The sequence below is a fragment of the Chaetura pelagica genome, unplaced genomic scaffold, assembly GCF_000747805.2.
Source record: "Chaetura pelagica isolate M959 unplaced genomic scaffold, ChaPel_1.0 scaffold3, whole genome shotgun sequence".
In the NCBI taxonomy this organism is placed as follows: Eukaryota; Metazoa; Chordata; class Aves; order Apodiformes; family Apodidae; genus Chaetura; species Chaetura pelagica.
This window is the reverse complement of record NW_009952974.1, coordinates 764,094-788,490: the sequence shown is the minus strand read 5'-3', so window position 1 is coordinate 788,490 and position 24,397 is coordinate 764,094. Positions and strand designations below refer to the sequence as shown.

The window sequence follows — 24,397 nt, the reverse complement described above, 5'->3', positions numbered from 1 at the left end:
CGGCGCTGCCTTTGGCCACCATCATCTGCTCCGAGCACCAGATTCCCATGCTTATCAGGAGAAAGGAAGCAAAAGACTACGGTAAAAACCCCACGTGAAGAATTCGGGTCTGATTGTTGGCTTGTTTGGGAAATGACTTTATAAATGTTGTGGTTCTGGTGTGATACATGGGATTCCAGTTTAAAGCTCCCACTCGAGTTTAAAAAGCAGCCTCTTTTCCCCCCCAAAAATGTACCTCCCACGTCATCCCAGCCTGGTCAGGCTCTATCAGCTGACTGCTGCTTTGGCTGCAGCTTGGATCCTGCTGGTTTGGAGACTCTGGAAAAGGGGTGTGTGCTTCTTTTTTGGCTTCAGCAGTTCCTTTTATTCCCTTGGCACCCGTACCGGGTTATCGGCCTCTTCCAGAAACTCAAATGTACAACTTGATCTGTCTGATCTACTGAGATCAGTGCCTCATTTCTCCCCCCAAACCAAACTTTCCTGCAAGTCCAAAAGGAGCCTTTCTAGTTTCATCTTCATTTACCTCTCAAACCCTTTTTTATTTCATGTCCTGTAGACAATGAGCATAGCAATCAGTTTTCTACCCTATGGACCATGTATTTGATTTTGATAGAGGAAGGGGCAGGAAGACTGGAGCATTAACCTGCCTTAACAGCTGGATTTATACATGAGATATGACCTATACTTTTCCAACAATGTTCAACTAGAAGGGATGCTTGTCATAACCACACGTTACTCCTGTGTGGGTCAGGCATGAAGATGTCTGCTGTTCCTTCTTGTGAAGGACAAGTCCTAATGGCCTCACAAGGCCTAATGGCCCCCTTGTGAGGGCCATTAACTGCCTGGCACAAGGTTCCTGGTGTCACAGGGGTTGCAAAAGCTGCAGGGGCTCTCTGGGCTGTCATGGTCCAAGCAGGGCTCTGGTTGCTGGTGTTCACACTGGTTTCCTGCTGGGAATGCTGGGCATCCTTTGTTCTTGCCCCCTGGGGCCTTTCATGGATATGTGCCTCTTGTTGGTCAGGGCAAAGGCACTTGGGGCTTTTCTCCTGATTGTTCTAACAGGCACATTAAGCAGGGAATGTTGCCTGTGGGAAATGGGAAGCATGCTGAAGAGCACTTGGCTCCTTTAAAGCTGTTTTAAATAACTGCAGGAAAGAGTTTTTTTAATTCTGGTCACTCGATTCATGGCAATAATTAAACTTCTGTAGCCATGCAAAGGTTTAATTTGTGCACTTAATATTTCAGCTTTGTTAATGGAATGTATAACTTCTGGAAACATGAAAAAGTCTTTTATTAGCTTGGAGAAGTAACAGTCTTTATTAATTGAATCACATTCAGTGACTGAGCTGGTACTGTGACAACTGAACTAAAACCTCTTTGTGCTGTGAAATTTCTATTCTCTGGAAGGTCCAATTCCACTGGACTTCAGGATATGCTGCAGCTATGCTTGTATGTGGAGCAAATGTGCAAATCTTTATATTATTATAGCACGTTTAAGTTTGGATGCTTTTGAGTTTTGGGGGGTTTGTTAAATTTCCTTCATTTAGTGGAGCATTTGCCTTTTTATTTTGAAGGTACTAAGAGGCTGGTGGAAGGCACCATTAACCCAGGAGAAACATGCTTGATCATTGAAGACGTGGTAACCAGTGGATCCAGTGTGCTGGAAACTGCAGAAGTTCTTCAGAAAGAAGGGTTAAAAGTCACGGATGCCGTGGTGCTGCTGGACAGGGAGCAGGGTGGGAAGGCCAGGTTAGAGGAACATGGAATTCGCCTGCACTCTGTGTGCACGTTGTCTGGGGTGTTGGAGATTCTCCAGCAGCAAGGAGAAGTGGCCGTGGAGATGGTTGAAAAGGTGAAGGAATTCATCCAGGGAAGTGTATTTGAGCCAGTGGCTCAGAACGGTCCTGCTCCCACCAAGAGGCTCTGCAAGGAGCTGAGCTTTGGCGCTCGTGCCGGGCTGCCCGGGCTGCATCCCACTGCAGCCAGGCTGCTCACCCTCATGGAAAAGAAGCAAACAAATCTGTGCCTTTCTGCTGATGTCACTAGCTCCAAAGAGCTGCTGCAGTTGGCTGCCACCCTGGGCCCCAGCATTTGTATCCTGAAGACTCATGTAGACATCCTGAATGACTTTACTCAAGAGGTAGTAAAGCAGTTGAGAACACTCGCAGATCAACATGAATTCTTGATTTTCGAAGACAGGAAGTTTGCAGACATTGGAAACACAGTGAAACATCAATATGAAGGTGATTATCATCAAGCTTGGTTTACTGTAACTTTGCTGCCAGTGTGCATAACTGCAGCACTGGCATAGGTTGCCAGGAGAGATTGTGGATGATCTCCAGCCTTGGAGAAGAGTCAAGGGGACAAGGGCCTGAGCAACCTGATCTAGCTTTGAAGTTGAGCCCTCTGAGAGGGTGTGACCTCCGGACGTCCCTTCCAGCCTAGACCTTTTTAGGAAGCTATGGTTGTGCTTACTAAGTACTTGTGAGTAGTTGTTTGCTGTGAGGAAACACAGTGTGGCTACTTTCACTGGATGATTTTTTTCCCTTTTTCTGCTCTGTACATCCCATATGATCAGCATGCTCTATTGAAAGGTAGTGCCTGTGACAGAAGGTTTATAGGTTACCATAACCTCCTTGATGTTTATGAAGGCAAGATAGGAAGAAGTGTTTGTGAGGAGTAAAACAGAGGGATTATGCATTGTGGTTAGGCAGCTGTTGGGACTGGCAGATGAGACTGAAGTTGTAACTCAAGCTCCAGCAGTAAAACTGTCATTTAAAATGTGACTGATTTAGCTTGCAGCTGGTTCTGTTTAATTCGTGTTTCCTGTTTTCTACATTTCTAATAACACTTTTTTTTTTTTTTTCCTGATTCTCCCTATAAATGTTCTCAGGTGGTGTGTTCAAAATCGCATCCTGGTCAGATGTGGTTAATGCCCACGTGGTTCCAGGCTCTGGAGTTGTGAAAGGTCTGAAGGAAGTAGGTCTTCCTCTCCAGCGTGGCTGTCTCCTGGTTGCCCAGATGAGTTCCCAAGGGTCTCTTGCAACGGGTGAATACACCAAAGCTGCAGTAAGTCTTGTTTTGGGTTAAAAGCTTGTAAAGTGTTGTAACAGGGAGGTTTTATGTGCTTTAATATTTGCACTTACAGAAGTGTCTCCAGCTCCAACAGATTGTTGTTGGTTTTTTTCCTGTGGAGACTCAGGAATCTGACATTGTGGTGTCTAAAAGTTGCAGGTGTAGGCTCGTGGTGTAAGGTGGTCAGAGTTCACACTGAACTCTAGTGAACACACCAAATTTGCTGTTGATCCTCCGCTGTGTTTTTTTTCCTTAAGCAATAAATGTCTAATTAGTTTAAATTAATTATTGTAATATTTTATAGAAAGAAACATAACATTTTGTAAAGCAAGAAGGGGTGTTTTCTACCCCTGCCTTGCACAGCATCAGGTGAAAGGGTGGATGAGAACCAGATTGCCAGTCAAGGTTATTTTGGCTGTGTCAGTTGTAACTTTACTGATCATCTTCAGGTGCAGATGGCTGAAGACAACTCAGATTTTGTTTTTGGATTCATCTCTGGATCTAGAGTTACTAATAAACCGGAATTTCTTCACTTAACTCCAGGGGTGCAGCTGCAAACTGGAGGTAATTTTTTTCTGAGATATTTATAGTCTGTTTGTAAAAACATTAAGTGATCTAGTCTTCAGTGAAAAAGTGACTTCTGAAGAGGGTTTGGTTGTGGATTTTCTGGCAGGAGGAGTCTATGTTTGCTATTATGGGCTGCCATCTATATTCCTGGGTACACTCTTGCCTTTCATGGGAGCCGTGAAAGGCAACCAGCAGGCTGTCCAGCTTTGTTCATGTGCTGAGGTCTCTGCATACCTAAAAGCACAGTCCTTAAAACATGTGAAACATGTCTTCAAATACGTGTTAGGTGAGGTACAACTTCTCAGTAAGACTAGAAAAAAAGACTTAACAAATACAGAAATCTAACTGTAATCCTGTTGATACTGATACAGATGCAGTATCTAGGAAGTCTTACATTGGCTGAACAGGTTATCACCGAACCAGTAGGGGAGATGTGTTTCTTCACAATACTTAATTCTTATGAAACCTAAAGTGAAATCACAAGCTTTTACATGAATGTATGGGGGGTTTGCCTGTTTTAAGAAGGCTAAGGTTTATTTCAGTAGTCCTGATCAGTAGCTTCTTTGTGTAACTGTTTAATCTATTGTGATTGGTAAATAATGAAAAAAGAGGGTGCTCTTCATCAAATTTCATCTGTGTAGTAAGTGGGATTTTTCAGTTGGAGACAGTTTCTAGCTATGTCTTTTCAGGTGAGAGCTGGAACAGCATACCTGTTCTCTGCATCTCTTGCCATGTTTTTATTAGATACATTTTTGTAACAGCTCAAAAAAAAATGATGCCTTTATTTCAGGTGATAACCTTGGACAGAAGTACCTGAGCCCCAAGGAAGTTATTGGTGAAAAAGGTTCAGATATCATCATTGTGGGACGTGGCATTTTGTCAGCTTCAGACCGTCTCCAAGAAGCAGAGAAGTACAGGAAGGCAGCTTGGGAGAGCTACATGAGCAGGCTTGGTGTTCATGCAGAAGACTGAAAGGTGACCACTTTCCCGGTCAGTAAGCAAAGCTGGTGGAGCTGCAATTATCGTGAGACTTCCCATTAAATACATGGACACTTCAGCCAGTATAAAGCTGCCTTGGAGAACAATGTTACTAGCGAAAGTGTTTTTTATTGCACATACACAGATCAAGTTGTACTTGCCATGGTAGTTGTGATACTTGAATCTATGAAAGCAAGACTTCATGCCCAGTTTTTGCCTTAATAACTTTTCTCTACTGAAAAATGGTGCACAGAACATTCCAAGGGTAGGCTGTTGTTGCTCTTGTTTCTTTTCCATGCTCACATTCCTTCTGACTGTGGGCACAATATTTTCCTGTTTAATAAACTTCACCTGCAGGTTTACTCAGTTCTGCTGTTTCAAAGGACCCTGTATGGATATTCATCTCACACTGTGAAATAATGTGGTGTTTAATAACAACATTTTGCTACTGTTTTCCTTTCCTTGGCTCTGCAACTGTTCTGCTCTGGCAGTGTGAAATACTGTTTTCAGAACCCATTATAAAAGTCTTTCTGTAGGAATTACTCATCACTGTTTACAGGAGCTATAAAGAATTTTGCCAGAACAACTAGTTGTGTGCTTTATTAGTGTTGATTCCTCTAAGGAGAAACAAAAACATACTTCTTTTTTTTGACATTTTTTGTGACAATACCTGGACTACTTCCAGAAATTACTTTTCACCCTTCATGATTAATACAGAGAAGTAGAAATCATACTCTGTATGCTTAGTTTTTATTAGAAAGGATGGAATAACTAAATATATCTAGTGTGTGTATGGTGGAGATGGGCTTGAATTTTCCTTGCTGTCAAGAAGGCAAAGACCAAGGGTGATGTGGTTCTGGACTGTTGCTCTTTCTGTGCTGATGCAAAGCACATAGGCTTCCTTTGTTAGATATGCAGGCTTGGATCTGAGGGCTTTGCATTGCACTTCTTGTATTTGTGACAGTGTTCTGTTGGCAGCAAGACTTAAGAAATGGACAACCTTGTTGGGGACAACCCACTACCCATGGTGAAGGGTCTGCTTATGGGCTTAGAAGGTGGTTACTATGGGGAGAATATTAGAATTTACTCAGGGGATGTTCTGTTTTCTTTGGGGCTATTTGGTTCGCGAGTTGTCTCTGTACCATAATTTATACCTGGAGAACTCCATCCAGGAAAGGTTAAAGCTCACCTGGCCACCTTCTGCAGCTGGGATTTGATGAGTATGTTGCCTTTCCCTGCCGTCCTGCAACAGTCTGAGTCGTGATACTTCACCTAAACTTCTATGAAGTTCCAGTCCACAGTGAATGGAGGATTTGGGATTTATGTACTATCCCATCTTAATTACCTTGAAGGCCTTGAGGCCAGCAGCAGAAACAAGGCTTTTCCACCAGAGGGAGCCGAGAATCTATTTTTCAGAGTAGTCGACGCCCTAACTCTTCTACAGCTAATCGTTTCCAGTGGTGGTACCTAGATAGGCTAGCATGAGGTTCTGTCTGGTTTTTAAAAAGTTACATTCTTGCTGATACTCTCTTTAAAGTTCACCAGCTAGCTGGTTCGGGCTGGAGTTCAGCTTCACTGTCACAGTGCAAACAGACTGTTGAGATCCGCGTTTTCCACTAACCGCTGAGCCGTGTGAAGCGGGTCGCTGACATCTCTGCAGCTCAATCCCTGAGTGACATCTGCTGAGAACTAGTTCATCAGGCCTCCAGCTGAAAAAAAGAGCATCTGGACTGGGAGAGATGGATGTGATCCTAGCATCCAGTTGCTTTTAGAGGATATTTGCAATTCATTTTCTTTTCAAAACAAGTTCTTTGAGGAACAGATCGATTGCAAAACCTCATTTCACAGTCTGTCATCGTGCACTCAGTAAATCATCCAGAAAGAGCTGCACTCTGGCTCTTCATTTGACACCAGTGTCCCAAACGTTTCAGTTAGCAAAACGAAGACATGTTACCTCCTCCTATGCATTCTTCTGTCAGAGTGATTATAATAAACAAGCGTGTGCACTTTCTTTGAGGCACCTGAATGTGATTAAAAATCCATTTCAAATTAAGAACAAATGTTAATTTCCTTGCTTGCCCCTGCTGCTCACATTGATCATGCAGTTCCTGCTGTTGGTCCCAACTGTTCCTAACATGGGAACTAGGTCACAATTTACAAAACTCATTTGCATCATAATATATGAATCTGAAAGTCTTGCAATTCACTCTCTGATCTGATTGAGTCTGGGGTAGAAGCATAAGGCTATATTTGAATTTCTGTGTTATCACATGATTCAGATTCATTGGCAAGTAGGTGTTTGTATGAAATTGTGATCCTTAATCTACTCTGTAGTATGGTTTATAACAGGAAAAAAAAAATATTACACTTTTTCTTACTGAAATGAGACTGACCAAGTGTTGTCAGTGCTTGCAGTGTCCTGAGTGGGACAAAATAGCAAACGAGATGTATATGCACAAAACAGGGTTTATTGTGAATAGTAAAAGGATCTTAAAGATTAAACTAAAAAGGCATAAATCAGATTATGTAAGTGTGTTAGGATATTGAGGTGGCAAAACAGAGTATTAGGGTAATAAACAAGAAGGTATCAACAATAAAATACCCCAATAACCGAATAGGCAGTAACTGTAACACACATGCTGATCGGTTGAGTACTAAAAACTGACTTATCTGTAGGCCTCACACTGGGGCTAAAACAATGATGCAACAATACCTACAGACAATGTAATAATTCAACTGCAGGTTTTTTTCTCTTATGCTTAAAAGGATCATAAAGTCTTAAAATTCCAAAGCTTAAAAGTTAAAGCTTTTCTTAAGATGTAAAGCTAGCTAATGAAGATATTACTAAAAACTCCTGGAGAGGGATTTGGTATTTCTTACCCTCTGTTTGGCCAAGGCCAGGTGTCCCTTTCTCTCAACCTCTTGAGGAATAACCACTCAAGCAGGCATCCCCACTGGACAGAATGAGATTCAGGATTCTCCCCCATGAAAGACGGGACTAGGCTTTTACAGAAGAAAGTGATTGGGTGCTGTCATTTAGCATCTTAGCTACACGTCCAAAATCCTGTATTGAAGAACAAAAAGTTAGCAAAGGAAAAGCCAAAAAAAGTCTTTCCCCTCATTAAGCAAGTTATTTCATTTATCTCTGCATTCATATTTGTACTTCCAAGGTTGTTACCAGTTCCAAGTTTGCTATGCCCTTTCCCATGAGAACCCTTCAACTCCAGGCCAGGGGCAGAGAAACTCAAAGACAGGGAGAGAGTGAATCCCAAAAGGGAGCTGAGCCAGGCCCACTGAGGTAGAGCACCCTGTTACAAGCAGCAGAACAAGGGCTGACCTGCTGCTCTTTCTGAGCAAGTTGTAGTGGGAACTGTATGAGGGACCTCAGGCTGGAACAATTAAGGAATTGTTATGTAGCGTTTGGGATTTGTGTGAAAAGTTCACTTATCTGCCCAAGGTTGTGGGTAACTGTCTAGCACAAGGAGTGCTGTGTCAAGAAAGCCCAGACTGGGCACTTTAATTGTTATAACTGCCTACGTACAGTGCTTGACTTGGCCTTAAAATTCCTGCTAGATCTTGATAAACCAGCACCAAATTAAAACCAGAAGAGTTAAATCTTTTAGCCTTAAAAGTATGATTTGTATGTCACAGTATCAACATTGCTATATTAACCAATAATTGACAGGTCATATCAGAGTTTCCACAGCTTATTCTGTGACATTTTGTTTAAGACTTAATCCCAAAAATATTAACTGCATCACTTCCCTTTAAATTTCCTTGGGAAGCCTGTTGCTGTGGTTATATTATTTTTTTTTAGCAAGTGACACAAACATTGCCTTTAGGGAACAGGACCAAAGGAATGTGAAACACCCAGCGGAAGTTTGTTCCCAGATCTGAGTTTTGGAGGTCAGTGTCTCAGGGAAATGGTCTGTTTTGGAAGGCAGACAACTGGCCTGTGGGCTAGACAGGCTGGGTATTTGGTTTGTTTGTAATCACTCTGCTGGTTCTTGGTCTGTCTGTGCCACAGTGACAAGTACAGCTTCGTGTTTGAACACTGCAGCAAAATAGAACTCAGCCTGGTGCCTGCTCCAGCTTCAGGTTTTTCTCTTAACTTTTTTGGCAGGCATTTGCAGGCTGGGAGTGGTGACCCTGCTTGCCTGTCTGGGGTGACTTTGTCTTCGGGCTTGGTTCTCTGTTACTGCGTGACCCTTGTCCTCCTCTGAACTGTGTGTATCTCATGAGCTGATGCTACACACAGCCAGGGGCTGAAACTGCAGGGTTGGTGGGGCTGGCAGTATAGAGAGCAGGAGGAAGCTCTAGCAAGACTGTAACTGCAAAGTTCTTGCTTATAGCATGGTCTCCTGAGCACAGGTGTGGTGGAATGACATAGGCTGTGTGTAGCCCAAATGGGTACTGCAGGAGAAGCTATGCTAATGCAGTTGTTTTGGATCAACAAACAGTAGCTCTACGAAAGACACTTCCACAAACACAACTGTTTAGACTGGGAAATTCTGCAGCGGTCCCTGCACCTGATCATTTCTGCTTTGCTGAGAGGTGTCGTTTTAGGCTGATGGTGGGAGTAGCCATAAAGGTAACCTGGTTTTAAGGGGAAAATATGGAAAAGAAGACCTCTGCTCAAATACTGCCAGAGGAAATAAATGCCTGCCAGCCTGGAAACCAGGCCTGGGGGCCAGAAGCATCTCTGGGGAGCACAGCTGGTAGCTTTGAAGTGCAGCTGAGTACCAAGAAACCAGAGACATCCCAAGATACCATTAAGACGTGGAATAACAAGGAACCATAACAGTAACTTATACTCTGGGAGAGTTCTCGGGGGGTCTCGGCAGGGTCAAGAAGAAAAAAAAAAAGTCTGCAAAAGGGGGAAAACATCCTGAGAAAGTAACTGTTGGTAACTGCCATTGGCTGTTCTAATTCACAGAACAGAAAACAGTCTGATAAAACAAGAAGTGGTGTGAGAGAATAGAAAATGTCACCGGTTATTGTCTGTGACAAGTGAAAAATAGAAATCAGCAGCATCTATGGGCTGCTCCGGGGGTGGGAGTGGCCTGTGCCTCTTTATGTCCCTTTAATACAGACAGAACTTACCTTATACCAAATATGGGGCCTCCTTCCTGCACACAAACCCCTCTTCTGGCAAGATTTCCACATGGACTGGACCCTTTCCTGGGACATGGGGCTGGCTCCTGGCTCCATGATGCAGACCGTTGTCCTGGGTGCCTTCATCTGTTGTCATGTGGCCCCACTTCTGGGATGGGTTTGATTGGCCTCACTGCAGACACCGGTTTGATGAGCACTTGGTATTGTTAACAGTTTTGCTTATATTAAAATATATATGAAATATATTTTTATATCTATAATATGGTATGCAACATATACATTGTACATAATATGCAATATATCATATAAAACATATAACAATATACTACATCTAATAACTACTATAGAATAGATAATATGTTAGTATATATATTTATATATTAATATGAAGAAAGGAAGGGAAGGGAAGGGAAGGGAGAAAGGAAGGGAAAGGAAGGGAAAGGAAGGGAAAGGAAGGGAAAGGAAGGGAAAGGAAGGGAAAGGAAGGGAAAGGAAGGGAAAGGAAGGGAAAGGAAGGGAAAGGAAGGGAAAGGAAGGGAAAGGAAGGGAAAGGAAGGGAAAGGAAGGGAAAGGAAGGGAAAGGAAGGGAAAGGAAGGGAAAGGAAGGGAAAGGAAGGGAAAGGAAGGGAAAGGAAGGGAAAGGAAGGGAAAGGAAGGGAAAGGAAGGGAAAGGAAGGGAAAGGAAGGGAAAGGAAGGGAAAGGAAGGGAAAGGAAGGGAAAGGAAGGGAAAGGAAGGGAAAGGAAGGGAAAGGAAGGGAAAGGAAGGGAAAGGAAGGGAAAGGAAGGGAAAGGAAGGGAAAGGAAGGGAAAGGAAGGGAAAGGAAGGGAAAGGAAGGGAAAGGAAGGGAAAGGAAGGGAAAGGAAGGGAAAGGAAGGGAAAGGAAGGGAAAGGAAGGGAAAGGAAGGGAAAGGAAGGGAAAGGAAGGGAAAGGAAGGGAAAGGAAGGGAAAGGAAGGGAAAGGAAGGGAAAGGAAGGGAAAGGAAGGGAAAGGAAGGGAAAGGAAGGGAAAGGAAGGGAAAGGAAGGGAAAGGAAGGGAAAGGAAGGGAAAGGAAGGGAAAGGAAGGGAAAGGAAGGGAAAGGAAGGGAAAGGAAGGGAAAGGAAGGGAAAGGAAGGGAAAGGAAGGGAAAGGAAGGGAAAGGAAGGGAAAGGAAGGGAAAGGAAGGGAAAGGAAGGGAAAGGAAGGGAAAGGAAGGGAAAGGAAGGGAAAGGAAGGGAAAGGAAGGGAAAGGAAGGGAAAGGAAGGGAAAGGAAGGGAAAGGAAGGGAAAGGAAGGGAAAGGAAGGGAAAGGAAGGGAAAGGAAGGGAAAGGAAGGGAAAGGAAGGGAAAGGAAGGGAAAGGAAGGGAAAGGAAGGGAAAGGAAGGGAAAGGAAGGGAAAGGAAGGGAAAGGAAGGGAAAGGAAGGGAAAGGAAGGGAAAGGAAGGGAAAGGAAGGGAAAGGAAGGGAAAGGAAGGGAAAGGAAGGGAAAGGAAGGGAAAGGAAGGGAAAGGAAGGGAAAGGAAGGGAAAGGAAGGGAAAGGAAGGGAAAGGAAGGGAAAGGAAGGGAAAGGAAAGGAAAGGAAAGGAAAGGAAAGGAAAGGAAAGGAAAGGAAAGGAAAGGAAAGGAAAGGAAAGGAAAGGAAAGGAAAGGAAGGGAAAGGAAGGGAAAGGAAGGGAAAGGAAGGGAAAGGAAGGGAAAGGAAGGGAAAGGAAGGGAAAGGAAGGGAAAGGAAGGGAAAGGAAGGGAAAGGAAAGGAAAGGAAAGGAAAGGAAAGGAAAGGAAAGGAAAGGAAAGGAAAGGAAAGGAAAGGAAAGGAAAGGAAAGGAAAGGGAAAAGAAAAGAGAAAAAAAGAAAAAAGAAAAGAAAAGAAAAGAAGAAAAGGAAAAGAAAAGAAAAGAAAAGAAAAGAAAAGAAAAGAAAAGAAAAGAAAAGAAAAGAAAAGAAAAGAAAAGAGAAGAAAAGAAAAGAGAAGAAAAGAGAAAAGAAAATAAAAGAGAAAAGAAACCCGCATTTAAGTAATTACTGATGGATCTATTTTCTGTTTTACTAGCGGTAGGTAATTCTGTGGTAATTTGTAATACTGAAGTACAGACTTGCTGCTAATATTTAGGCTGTAGCTGTGGAAAATTATGTTTACTTTCTGGTGCCAATTTGTAAGAACTTGTTTTGCCAGTTGTAACTATACTTACCTTGGTAGTAGTAAAGTGTAATGAAGTAAAGAAGAGAGGTAACAAACCTTCCGTGCCGTTGTGCATGGTGGATCCCTGAAAAGGCAGGAACAGGCCCATCTAAGTTCCACACATTTGTACATGGCCTCTTTCCACACTTGGGTGTCCCTGAGTTAGAACAAGCTGGTTTTACTATTTACACTGCACTTGAAATGACCCAAAATGTTACTATGGATACTTTAAGGAACCTACAAACAGAAATTATCTCCCACAATTGGCTGCTGTCACAGGTGAATTATTAAGGAAAGTCATAATTGTGGACTTCACTAGAAGGGTTTTATTAATGACTAAATGATGATCCAATTGTAATTCATCAATGAGTAAATGAAAACCCAATGGTCATCAAATTCTGGTTAAGCAATAATTGACAATTAAACAGTGATTTAACAATTATTTGACAATGATTTAAAGTATTAATTAAATGATAATTTATCTGGTGATTAGATGATGATTTAGACAGTGGTAAAACACTCTACCACTACCAGTGAAACATACTATTTTACCTCTAATAATTAAGCTATAGCTGGATACACCATACCTTTAGGCTTAGTGTGAAATGTCACTTACCTTGTTATAGACACCAGATGCCAGGTGAAGGGTGTCTCAGCCTGGAGGAGTGACCTTCAGAGACGTCCCTGTGTGGTTATTGGCCTTGGGCAACCTGCTGCTGTGCAGGGGGGCTCAGTAGGCTCGGGGAGGGGGAGGCAGGCACAAACATCTACCTTGCAAAGTGATGGACTGGTAGGTGTTCTGCTCTTGCAGGCATGAGCTGTAGCAGCTTCAGGGTGGGTTGGTGATGTCTGACCCAAGGTACTGCTCACTCGGGGGGGGAGCATCCCTCACAGCTACCCAAAATCCCTGCGCCTTGGGTTCTATTTTTTCAGCTAGCAAAGAGGTATTTGTGTGTTCATGAATACCACCTCTTCCCAAGGAGCAATGTGATGCTCTCCCCCAGAAACACTAGCAGCACAGGGAGAAAAGTACTGGTGAGCCCCAGCCCCAATGGCCTCCAGCTGCGGTTGGGGAAGCAGGAGGAGCTGGGGTTGCAATGGCATCTGGATTCCAGCTGAGCCAGACAAGAGCTGACGTTTTTCCATCACATGTGACCCGTCGATGCCTTCTGCTGTAGCTTTCATTCAGGAATGCTAGCCTTGATCAGGCTGCCTGTATTTACAGACACAAATAAGCTGCTGCTGACTGAAATACAGCATTCCCATGACTGCTTGGCACTAACCTTGCAAGAGTAAAGGCAGCTCCGCTCACACGGCCAAGCAGAGCCTTCTTGCTCTTAGCATCATTTCCTTCTTCTTCTTTTTATTTTTTTTAATGCAACCTTGTGCAAAAGCTAAATTTGGCAGATCAGAGCCTGCAAAAATTAGAAACAAGAAACTGTGTCATTTATTTATTTATATGAGATGACTGTGGTACCTTCTGATAGCAGCAGTGACCTGAAGCCAGCCTGACCAGGCTGCTGAAGCCTTCCCACACCCCAGCATGGCAACTGCTGTTCTCAGGAGACACCCACAGTTCTGCTCTGTGCTGCCTGGCACAGCACCCCTGGCAGCAAGATGCCTTTTGCTGACAGTCACCAACTCTGTTTCCTTCCTTTTTTTGGCTACACTTTCTTGGGTTCCTAGCCTGTGGGACCTTCCCTCACCTGCTTACTCCCCACACCCATTTGCTCCACAGCTGAGTGTCCCTTTGCAGGGAAAGGAGGGCACTTGCAACTCTGTCCCCAGCCCTTGCTCTCCTCCTCTCCCTACCCGAGTCACCCCTTAGCAATGAGTCAAACTTTCCTCTCTCCATGCCTGGCCTGACTGTCCTGTCTCTCAGCACTAACTCAGTGTCCCATTGCTGGTGGGGCTTTGGGCAGGAGGCAGCACAGCCTCCAGCACACCCATGGTAGGTTAGTTACACCAGGCAGCACCAGCAGTTAACCAGACCCTGCCCTTGCACTCATTTTCAGGATATATGCACCCCCTCTCTTCCTACTGGGGCAGACTCAGTGGAATCAAGTAGAAAGACAGGGCATGGATTTAATTTATTTGGGATTTTTTATTTTAGGGATTTTTTTGGTGGTGTTTTTTTTACCTTACCTGATCAGCACTGATAGAGCCAGTGTGCCACTTGCTGCACTCCTAAAAATCCCCATTTCAAGCTATTTTTAGTGTGGTGTCCTGCGTTTCTTCAGTGCTGCTGGTAGGAGGAGGAGGGGATGACCATAAAGTTCTTGATGGAGAGCTGTTTATACTGAGCAAACAAGAGCTTCTGTTTATAGAGGTAAAAACAAATTAAAAAAAAAAAAAATCTAAAAAAAAAATCCAGAAGGATGGGCCCATGGCCCTTTTCCAATGAGAAGAGCAAGTCAAAACAATGAGCACCATTTGTTTTTGCTTTTCCCTGGCAAGCTTCCTCCAGCTGACTATTGCGTGATCTGTTCGGGGTGAAGAAACAAGAAAATTAAGAAAAAAAAAGGGGAAAAAAAAAACAAAAACAGGCAGTAGCAACTGCTCCAATTCCTCTCCCACCATGGCTGCAGCCCTGTTGCAGGCTGGTGAGTTTAAAGCTGCAGCCCAACTCAAACCCCAGCTCCATAGGAAAGCAGATGGGGCTGGGGGAGCAGGGTTTTTTGGGGAAAAAAAAAACAACAAACAAAACCAAAGAAAATGTATGTTGTGGAGCAACAACACTGGGTTTTATCTCCCTCCCTTTCCAGGCTAAAGCTCAGCAGTCCCCTGCTTTTCCAGCTGGGTTCTGCTGGACCTCACAGCTCTGGTCCTCTGGTAAGGAGCCAAAGGTCTGGGTGAGATGCCTTGTGCTTCCAGCTGTCCTCCTGCAGGCACATGGGCCAGACGCCTACTTGCACACCCCAAGAACACCCATGTCCCTCAGGCTCCCACCAGTTTCTAGTCTGTTTAACACCACCAGCACAGAGCAGGAGCTCCTTGTGGCACTCCCTGCCCTGGGTCAACACCAGGATATTAAATCAACATACCTTCTGCAGCAGCCACTGCGGCTCCAGCTCCTGTTTTTATAGACATGCTTTGCCTGATAAGATTCTATTAATAAATCAATCAGGCAGCACCACTGTTACTTGCAGGAGCAAGCCCCAGCATTTTTGGGGGGGGAGCTCAGCAAGGAAACAATGAACTCTACTCACAGCATCATATATGCACAATAGTTTTATTTTGTTTTTTATATAAAAAAAAAATTCCTAAAGACTGCAGAACTCCTGTATCCTAATTCCTTACACAAATGCCTTCCAAAACCCTCCTTTTTTTAAGCTAATTCCCCCACCCCTACCCCCTCCAAACAACTTGCAATGGCATGGGTTCCCCTGGTTTTTGACCTAGTCACCCTGTCTAAAGGGATATGTCTAAAGCTGCAATATGGCACTTGGTTGACTTAGTTGGCAGGTTTAATATATCCTGAAAGCTGGGGTACAGAGTGGCACACAGCTAGGAGTCCAGCAGCAGGAGTCCCAGGTGGGGAGCCTGCCTTCGTGTCCGTGCCTCCAGGATGAACCAGACTTTTCTCTTTACTGTGCAAATAACTGGCTTTGGTCATTGACCAGTCCTGTCGTAAGGGATTCTTGCCCCTGAAGAGGATCCCGTCTTCAAGTGGGGAAGCAGCACATACAGTCAAGCAATTGTCCACAGCAGTGCCAGGTGCCAAGACCCCATCAGTCAACTGTACCGTTGTAAGACTTGTTGAGCTTGTTGAACGTGAACTCTACGTTATGTGTGGAAATGGGCTTTCGGTAGAGAGGATTGGATGCCTTGGGAGAAATGAACAGACAAAAAGAATAAAGGTAAGGAACAAAGTCCTCTGAAAGTCATGATGAAAACTTGTATAAACCCCCCTTCCTGTCCCAGTTAATTTGGAGATACCCCTGCATGTGACTTTGACTGAAATGTGCATTCAGAGCCAAAAATGTTGTTTGCCCACCAGACCCACTTTCTGGCCAGTCTGCAGGCACAGGTGATCCCTCAAATGCTGGGCAGCCCCACCTAAAGCCTCCCTGAAGGGCTTCCTCGTAGACCTGACCAACCTGGCTCCTGCCACAAGTCAGAGCTTAGCCCCTGCTCCCCTACATCTTTCACCCCTCCAGCACTGCTGGGAAACGTGTGATGAAACCAAGCGCTGGGTATAATTGTCACTTGCCAAAAGCAAAGGGCACTGCCACGTGCTGGACCTTGCATCCCTTCTGCCTGTCACCCTTCTCCATCGCCACAGAACTGTTTGCTGCCAGCACATCCTGGTAGCTCCCTCCCCATCCCCCCAGGCCAGCAGCACCCCTGCCCCACGCTCACCATTTCGTATCTGGCCCGGGAGCGTTCACTCTGGAATCGGTCAAATTCCCGTCTGTCGTGAATGGTGACCAGCAGCTTCCAGAGCCCCAGCAGGATGATGCCAATCAGGACCACGCTGCCAATCACTGCCAGCACGATTGTCACAGCGCTGGGGGCTGAGCTGCATGCTGGTAACAAGGGGGAGAAGGTCATTAGCTCTGTATCCTGGATCAGGATACTGGGATGTAATGACCTGGACTGCAGCCTCTGAGCAAGTGAACAGCACTAGCACCAGTGACTAAAGTTAAAAAAGCAACAGTCCTCTCTGAAACCAGAGGGGTTTAAAAAAATTTAAATGCCTGGCTAGAGGCAGGTCAAAGGCACAGCTCTCATGGATGTCACCAGAGCCAGGATGTCACACAGTGCTTCACGGGAAGACCAGTGCTGCAGTGTCACAATCCAACAGTGACATCTGGTTTTAATGCCAGTTGACATTGGACATGGACACAGGTGATCACTAGGCACTTTAAATAAGTATATTAAGTATCCACTAATCAACTATTCTTTCAATCAAGTGCAAGCTGCAGCACAAATAAAATAAAACATCTGGTATCTCAGTCTTTCCCATACTGGACTGTGTCTCAGAGGACCAGAACAGATCACAAGAAGCTACTTTTGGGTGCTCACCAGCTTGTCCTGCAACACCACGTGGGCTTTTCTTTGAGAAACTGCATTGCACATGATTAAAATAACACTGGGAAGCATAACTGTCTGCTGCAGCCTGGGGAGGGGAGTGGGAACACACAGCCCTTATGCTGCCTGGACCAAAACTGGCTCTTTGGAAATGCAGAAATCCATAGGTGGTGGGAGGGTTTCCTAGCATCCCAACTTAACCAGCAGCATCAGGTCTCCCCTTTAGATTTTTTTGGCTATACCACCACCTCAATGCGTGGCATGTGTTTTCAACATAGGGTTTAACTTCAGCCTCCCGAGCTGGCAGGGAGCCCTTCAGCTGCTTGCTAGCAAACCTGGTGGCTCAGGTGCATGTTTCAGTCTCAGCCACAGTCCTGTTTTTACTGAGTTGGGAGCATCTGGAGCTGGGCTCCAGTACTGTCAACACATCATTTTTATTTTTTTTAAAATCATCCAGGTTCATCTGCATGCAGATATTTTCATGCAGGCAGTGAAACCAGCCTTTCTGCCTCCAGCAGCCTGTCACTTCTCACGAGGTAGCCTGTGCCACTAAAAGGAAATGCAAGGGAAGGCCAACCTGGCTCCTTGAGGACGGTGAGGTTGGATTTCCCACTGGCAAGCTCCAAGTAGGTGAACTTCATGACACAGTTGTTCACTGGGTAGGCACAGAGGATCGCGTTCGGGTCATCTGTCTCTGGAATGAGGTGCAGTCACAGTGTTTTATTTTGGATTTTTATATTTAAAAAAATAATAATAATCCTAAAGACAGCAGAACTATTGTATCCTAATTTCTTACACAAATGCTTTCAACACCCTCTTCTTAGTAAGGTAATTCCTCCCAACAACTTCCAATCGTCAGGGTGCCCCTGATTTTGACGTGATCCCCCTTTCTAACAGAACATGTCAAAAGCTGCAATGTAGAGCTTGTTTTACTTAGTTGGCAGGTTTAATATTAGGAATTAACACAATTCTCCTCTGCAAGCTGAGCAGGGCTCCCCACTGCTGCCAGGGAGCAGAGGAACAGGGAACAAGCCTGGAAAGCAGCACAGTTTGATCACAATTCACGTGATCCCTATCTCTCCCTTGTCTGTTTATCTTTTCCTTTCAATACCTTTGACCTGCTTTCAATTGGAAGATTAATACCCCCCATTTCAACAGCTCTGAGCCCAGATGCAAATGACCCTCTGGTGAGTCCTGATGAGGCTCCTGGTGTGGACAAACCTCATCTGCTCCTACCTTGAGAGATAGGAGAATCTTCTCTATGTACACAATGGTATCTAAGGAAGGGCTGGAGAAGTGCTGAGTGCTATAAAGCAAAGTACTAATTACATTAATATTTTTAAAACCTTCCATGTTTCTAGACTCAATGCCATCGTGAGCTGAGCAGAAAATCTTAGTTCCTCCAGGCCCAGTTGCTTTCAATCCCACCCTTGCACCATTACTCTGCTAAAAGAGACAGTGACTAAAGGCTCGATAGTAATGATCTCTGCTGGTCTTCATTAGGTTTCAGAGATCACACATCCACAGAGGCAGGCATGATGGCCCCATCAGACTTTCAGGTCCACTGATGTGTGCTGTTGGCAGCCTCAGCTCACTGAAACTGTCCTGCTCCTCTTGTGTTAAAGCTCCTCTCTGAAACCATCAGGAATGGAAATGTAATATTGCAGAAGTGAAGGCGATCCTGCAGAATCCAGTGCAAGTCACACAAACCTCCCAAAAGGCCTAGTTCTAGCTCATCAGTCCAATGATAGATGCCTCTGCTCTATGAAGCTTTGAAGCACTGGCTGCTTCACACCCAGAGCCAAAAGGCATGTGGGAACTCCCAGGGTGTGTTCACTGCAACTTGATATTTAAGAAGGTCCCATCCTCCACTGCCAGGACAATGCAGACTTATGTCTTCTGTCACAAATATCAGTGTTCAGCCTCTCAGCAGGGACTTTTAACATGTGCTACATAACACAAAAGCACTTGAACATCAGGATATGGCTGAGTCTGCCTGTAACAAAGTCCACAGTCCCCAAGCACTTTCTCTAGGAATATTTTGCTTTACCTATTTCTCTAGTAGCCCAGATCTCCCAGCTGCAGGGTGCCCTGAGCTACCAAGAGCTCAGCACCACCCACAATCTGACTGCACAAGTTCAACAGGAGAATAAGCACAATTCTCCAGAATGCCTTTAACATAGAAATCTGGCTGTGTTTTTCTCTGAAAGCCATGTGGGGGGTTGGCAAACTACAGCCCTGCCTCACTCCCAGGGTGCAGTCAACACGAAAGCTGGTTTTGGCAGGGTGCAACACCCAGGCAGGAGAGTTGAACTTTAATCCGCAGTATTTGTTGGCCCCTAAGAAATGAGGGCCAGCCAGGCACCAGGAAGGAGCTTTGTGTGTTTTGGAAGTGCCTTGTAACCTCCTGCAATGTGCTGGTGTAGGTGCACTCCCAGGTAAACTGCAGGAAAAATGGATAGAATGAGAGCAAGACTCCTAAAGGGAAAGGCAGGAAACCCTGCTGGTCGTAACTTAAATGGTAGACACTGGATATAAGAGGAGACAATGAGATAATTATCATCTGCAGGCAGCTCAGGAGGAAGGGAAAGAAAGGGTGACCAAGCTAGAGCCCTTCTACCTCCATAAACTATGGGAAGATGAGGAAATGTCAGATGTGGACAGTAATTTTTCCTGCTTGATCTCCATCTGTCCCTCCAAGAGGTATTGCTAAGACCACAGTCAGGATTTAAAGCTGTCCCAGTTTGGGTGCCCTCTACTCCCCCAACTAGCAACCATGGATTCTCAGAATGGAGCTTGAAAAGAAGGAGAAAGTAATCTGTTGAGTGTGGAGTGATCTCTAGAAGAGGACATAAAGGGCAGGTGATGAGCAGTCAGTTCCACCAAAGCAGAACTCACTATCTCCAAAAGAGCTTTGCTTTCTCTTACAGGCTCACTTCACCCAAGTTAAATTCTCAGAAGCATAGAAAATGCTTTTTTTGAGTAATACTTTGTCCTGCACTCTCTCAGATTTCGTCTCATCTTCTGGCTCATCCTACTCTCTTTGCTCCTTGCACTAGCAGCAGTAAGTCCTCATGCATCTTGATTTTAAGGCGTTATTTAAAATCAAAGTTCCTTTTACTTCAATACAAATGACAGCCCAGAGAGAGGGTGACACACACCCCATATGCACAGATGCATACTACATACACACATGCATTTCTGAATACTAGGTGTCCCCTGAGGCTTTCTTTACAGGTGTGTGTCAGTCTGGTTAAGAGGAGTCCAGTGCTGCAGTCACTGGCTGCCTACTTACCAAGAACATCCACAGTGGTGATGATCTCATCCTTGCAGTGCTTTTGGCAGGTTTGGTTATCAGCCAGTCTTCCTGAGTTAAACAGCTTGCATTCAATGCAGTCCCTGCAGAAAGACACACAAGGGGAAGATTAAACACCCTTCAGAAACCGTATCAATATAGAGGTGCCCCCTCAAAAAGGGATTCCTTGGTGTTCATTTGGAGGCTGCACGTCTGCACAAGTATCTCCAGCTCAAGGATGGATTTATTCTAGGGGTGGACTCAATGAAGGTGCAAAACAGCTGTTAGGTCTGGGGACTATTTGCCCATCAGCTACTGCAAATTCCATCCTGCCTGGGAGCAAGGCAGACAGTATTGCTGCTTTGTGCCAGTCTGAGGTGGGTGCCCAGGGCACCTCTGTCACTGCGAGGCAGGAGTCATCCCATCATCCCCTCCTCTACATCTTGCAGCTCTCTGGGCCCATGCATGTGCAGCTTAGGGTGCAGCAAAACTGGGGTTGTCTCCCTATCCTGCAGAGCAGGACAGCACTGGAAACAAAAAGGGACATGAACCTCTATAAGGACTGCAATGCTTGTTGGTTCCCTACCTGGGATACTCCTGGGTTGCTTAGTGTGGGATTTGAGCAGCAACAAGCTTGCCTGGGGCCAGTCACCCCTGCCTGATGAAGCAGGAGTAACTTCTTAGTTGAAAAGTCTCCCAGGAACCAAAGAGCTGCCCTTCCCACCAGCAAGAAATCCCTCCTTACCCACCCTCACCCCCGGGTACCTTTTAGTGCTGCAGACGCCGGGGCAGGTGGGACACTTCTCACAGGTCTCTCCAAAAGCCCCTGGCTCAGTGCACTGACACCTCCCGCAGACGCAGGTGCCCCTGCCGCTGCACATCTGGCCGTCGCTGGAAACACAGCTGTCTGTCTCCGTGGAGCAGTTGCAGTTGTCCCCGATGTAGCCGGCGTGGCACTTGCACTCCCCGCAGTGACACTCGCCATGGCCTGAAGGGGAGAGCAGGGCAGGGATGTCAGCAGCATCCTGGGCCAGCACCAGGTGCCACAGCTGCTCCTGTGCAGGAGGGACCAGCAGGAAAAGCTGCCTTTCTTGGCAGAGTATCAAACAGATGGTGATGGGAAACAGCTAGATATCAAATAATTACCTACTTGTAGCAGTAAAAAATACCTACTTGCAGCTCTTCCAGCTTTCTTCAATAGCCACTCAAGACCTCTCCCTTCCTAGGTGGGATGAGGTAGCCAGGACAGGGTGATAAACTGCCTTTGGGAGGTACTAGCAGTGATGGTGACCACAGGGAGAAAGAAGAGAGCAGCTCCCTTCAAGCAGACACAGCCAGCAGATGGAGGAGGTGACTTTTATCTCAAGGGACCTGGGACCTCTGCTCAGCACAGCACTGTCATCCTTCTGTGGGTGGAGACTGCAAAATCAGTGTGTCCATGTGAGGAACAACCACCTACTATTGCAGAGCCCAGACAGGACTAGGTGCTAGAGACAGCATGCTCCAGCCAGGTTATTCTCTGATTATTCTCTTATTTTCAAACTGGTTATTCTCTTATTTTCCTTTCTCCTGATGAGGATTCCCAAGTATTCCCTTCTCTTCAGGATGCCCTTTTGCAACCTCCTCATTCACCCCCATTCAGTGTTTGACACCACCAAGCAAACATTAACACCTAAGAGCACAGAAAGGGAGCAGCAACTCTGTCATTCAGTCGCCAGCACTGCCCAAGCATCACTCAGCTTCCCTACTCTGCCCTCCTGAAGGCTCTGGCCAAGCTGGGAGGGCTTGTGCAGTTTAGTACCATGATCTCCACTGTTACTGGAGCAGTAAAAATACTCAGGCTGATGAAAGGTCTTGCAGCAGCTTTCAAAATACTGCTTCTCAAACCAGATGTGTCCATCTCAGAGACAAACAAGAGGCAGCCCAGCCAAACTGTGGCCAGTTTTCTGCTCAGTCTTGCTACAGCAGCAGGTTTTGCTAACACAGCCTCTGTGCCAGTAAAGGGGGGGACCCAAGCCACACCTCCAGCCCAGCCTACTCCAGACCACAGCACTGAGCAAGAAGCTTTCTCCTCCTCCACACTTCCCTGCTCACTGCAGACCCAGAGCTCTGGAGATCAGTATTACTGCCAGGCATTCAAAATGGCATAAAGCAGGGGGCTCCTGCTAGGGCTTCTATGTTTACTGGGTTGGCTGCTGGTATATACAAATTAACCTCTTATTTCTGTGTCTATGTGGAGAAAAATTAAGATGGAAATGGAGCAGTTCTTCCTTGCTGGTTTTGAACACAGGGTTTAGCACCAAAAAGCTTAGGAGGTCAACCATTTCATAAGGTCTTTCCTACCATGCTTTGCTAACTGTCCTAGTTAAGTACTCCCCAAAACCTTAAAACACCTAAAAAAAATATAAATTATTAAATTAAATCAACAAGCACTGACTCCTGTGTCCAAGCCAGACGTCTGTGTCCCAGTCAGTACCATGAAGGTACATCATAGCAGATGTGCAAGAAGAAAATGATCCAGTATGGATTCTCCTTTAGCCAAGCATCCCCTTGCAGCTCTGAGGTTTAGTGACAGGCTGAGAAAGTCAACAGGCTCGAAGGCATTCAGTGATGGTAAATGGAGTGGCTGGCTGCCCAGCATCTGGTTTCAGAAAAGCATCCATCAGCTCACTGGAAATACTGCTCAAATTCCTCCTTGGTCGGTCCCTAGGAGAAAGGATGTCTTTGAAGACATAGTTTATAGAGCTGAAGGGTTTGTATACAAGGCTCATCAACAACCTAATTACAGCTAAGCTTTCCCACTGGAAACAGCCTTATGCACCTCAGACAAGATAAATTACATCCACACTCCTTTCGTCGGCACAAAACCACTGATCTTCCTGTCTCTCTCATCACTCCAAGATTACCAGAGAGGCTGTGGATTGTCAGGCTCTAACCCTTGCCAAAAGTCATGGCAACACCTTCTGTTTTACAAGGCATCTCGTATGTCCCAGCACATCCCAAGTTGCCCTCCTGCAGCCTCTTTTGCACTCCCACCGTTTGCTTTGGATCCAGCCTGCAAACTCAAACACTGCTAGACACGGGAGGTAGTGTTTACAAGATCTCTAGAGGTGACCTCCTTCCCTGCCTACATCTGATGGAGATTAAAAATCCCTCCCTCTGCTTGCTTTCACAGAGACAGCCTTGCCCTTTCCCCACACACATCCTTACAGGCAGGTTTGGTCTGCCCCTTCCCTGTGAAGGTCCAGTTTAGAGCCTGTGGGACAGCGATGTCCACCACTGCAGGTGCAGAGCAGGACCCCCTTCACCCTCCTTTCACAAGCAAACCAAATGGGTTGGCTGATTCTTACAACTAATTCAGACAATCAGGCCCTTGCAGGCAGCAAGTTTGGTGCCTTCATGGCAATGAACATTTCAAAATTAGCTATAAATAACATTTTTTCTTAAATGGGCACTATTTCAAGGAATGCAAAGCAGCTGGCACTAGGAATCCATGTGTATGGTATTTAATCACATTGTAATTTGAGCTGTAAGAGCCAAGACAAGCAAGTTGATGGTGTTCACATCACCACTTGGTCCAAACCTGGTGGGAGCTACTCTGATGCTCCTGGGCAGACAGGGAGAGCCCCAGCATCGTTAGCCTTAGCTCAATGCCTCTTGGACACCACAGAGGCCAGCACAAGATGTAAATCCATTCTAAATCCATCTCTGGAAGTTCTATTGCTCATGAAATGGTTTAGTTTTTAAAGCTGTTAGTAGAGGAGGCTAGAAAACCCACACATCCCTTCCAGCCCCCGGCAAGTGGGGGGATGAAGCCTGGAATGGCTGTTCCAGGGAAGGGAAACAGCCATTTCCAAATATTGCAGCCTATTAAAACACTGGGATTGGAAAACTTAAGAAACATCATCTTAAAGCAAATGGGTTTGTTTATTGAAGGGCATGAAGAAAAACCCTTCTATATGAGGGTGACTAAGTGTGGTGAGTGAGCTTGAAATTTCAAAACATGTTGAAATGTATTTTCTGCCTTGGCCATACTGGCTCCCCATGCAAGAAGCCACTGGCTGAAGCTCATCACAGGGAATGTGCCAAGAGTGGGAATTTCCACGTTGACCTTTAACAGCAAAGATATTTCAGTCTTCAAAGCCTGTAACATCTGGAAAGAGTGTGTATT

General features: G+C 45.4%; 2 protein-coding genes across 2 annotated transcripts in view; one reads left to right on the top strand and one right to left on the bottom strand.

The window, feature by feature from the left end:
* Positions 1-2: 2 nt before the first annotated feature.
* UMPS (uridine monophosphate synthetase) lies at positions 3-4,693 on the top strand (the record flags this gene model as incomplete). The annotated part of the gene is made up of 5 exons (XM_009996217.1): positions 3-81; positions 1,575-2,243; positions 2,894-3,069; positions 3,525-3,639; positions 4,433-4,693. Coding segments are annotated over 5 exons (1,221 nt in total), but the record flags the coding sequence as incomplete, so codon positions are not given.
* Positions 4,694-15,116: 10,423 nt separating this feature from the next.
* Positions 15,117-24,397, bottom strand: part of ITGB5 (integrin, beta 5) — a 45,751-nt gene continuing 36,470 nt past the window's right edge. Inside the window, exons 8-12 of the mRNA XM_009996027.1 lie at positions 20,992-21,214; positions 20,227-20,330; positions 17,509-17,625; positions 16,260-16,426; positions 15,117-15,724 (exon numbers count right to left, since the gene is read on the bottom strand). Of these exons, the coding sequence (XP_009994329.1) occupies positions 15,629-15,724; positions 16,260-16,426; positions 17,509-17,625; positions 20,227-20,330; positions 20,992-21,214 (707 nt within the window). The 3' untranslated portion in view covers positions 15,117-15,628. The remainder of the gene's footprint in view (positions 15,725-16,259; positions 16,427-17,508; positions 17,626-20,226; positions 20,331-20,991; positions 21,215-24,397) is intronic.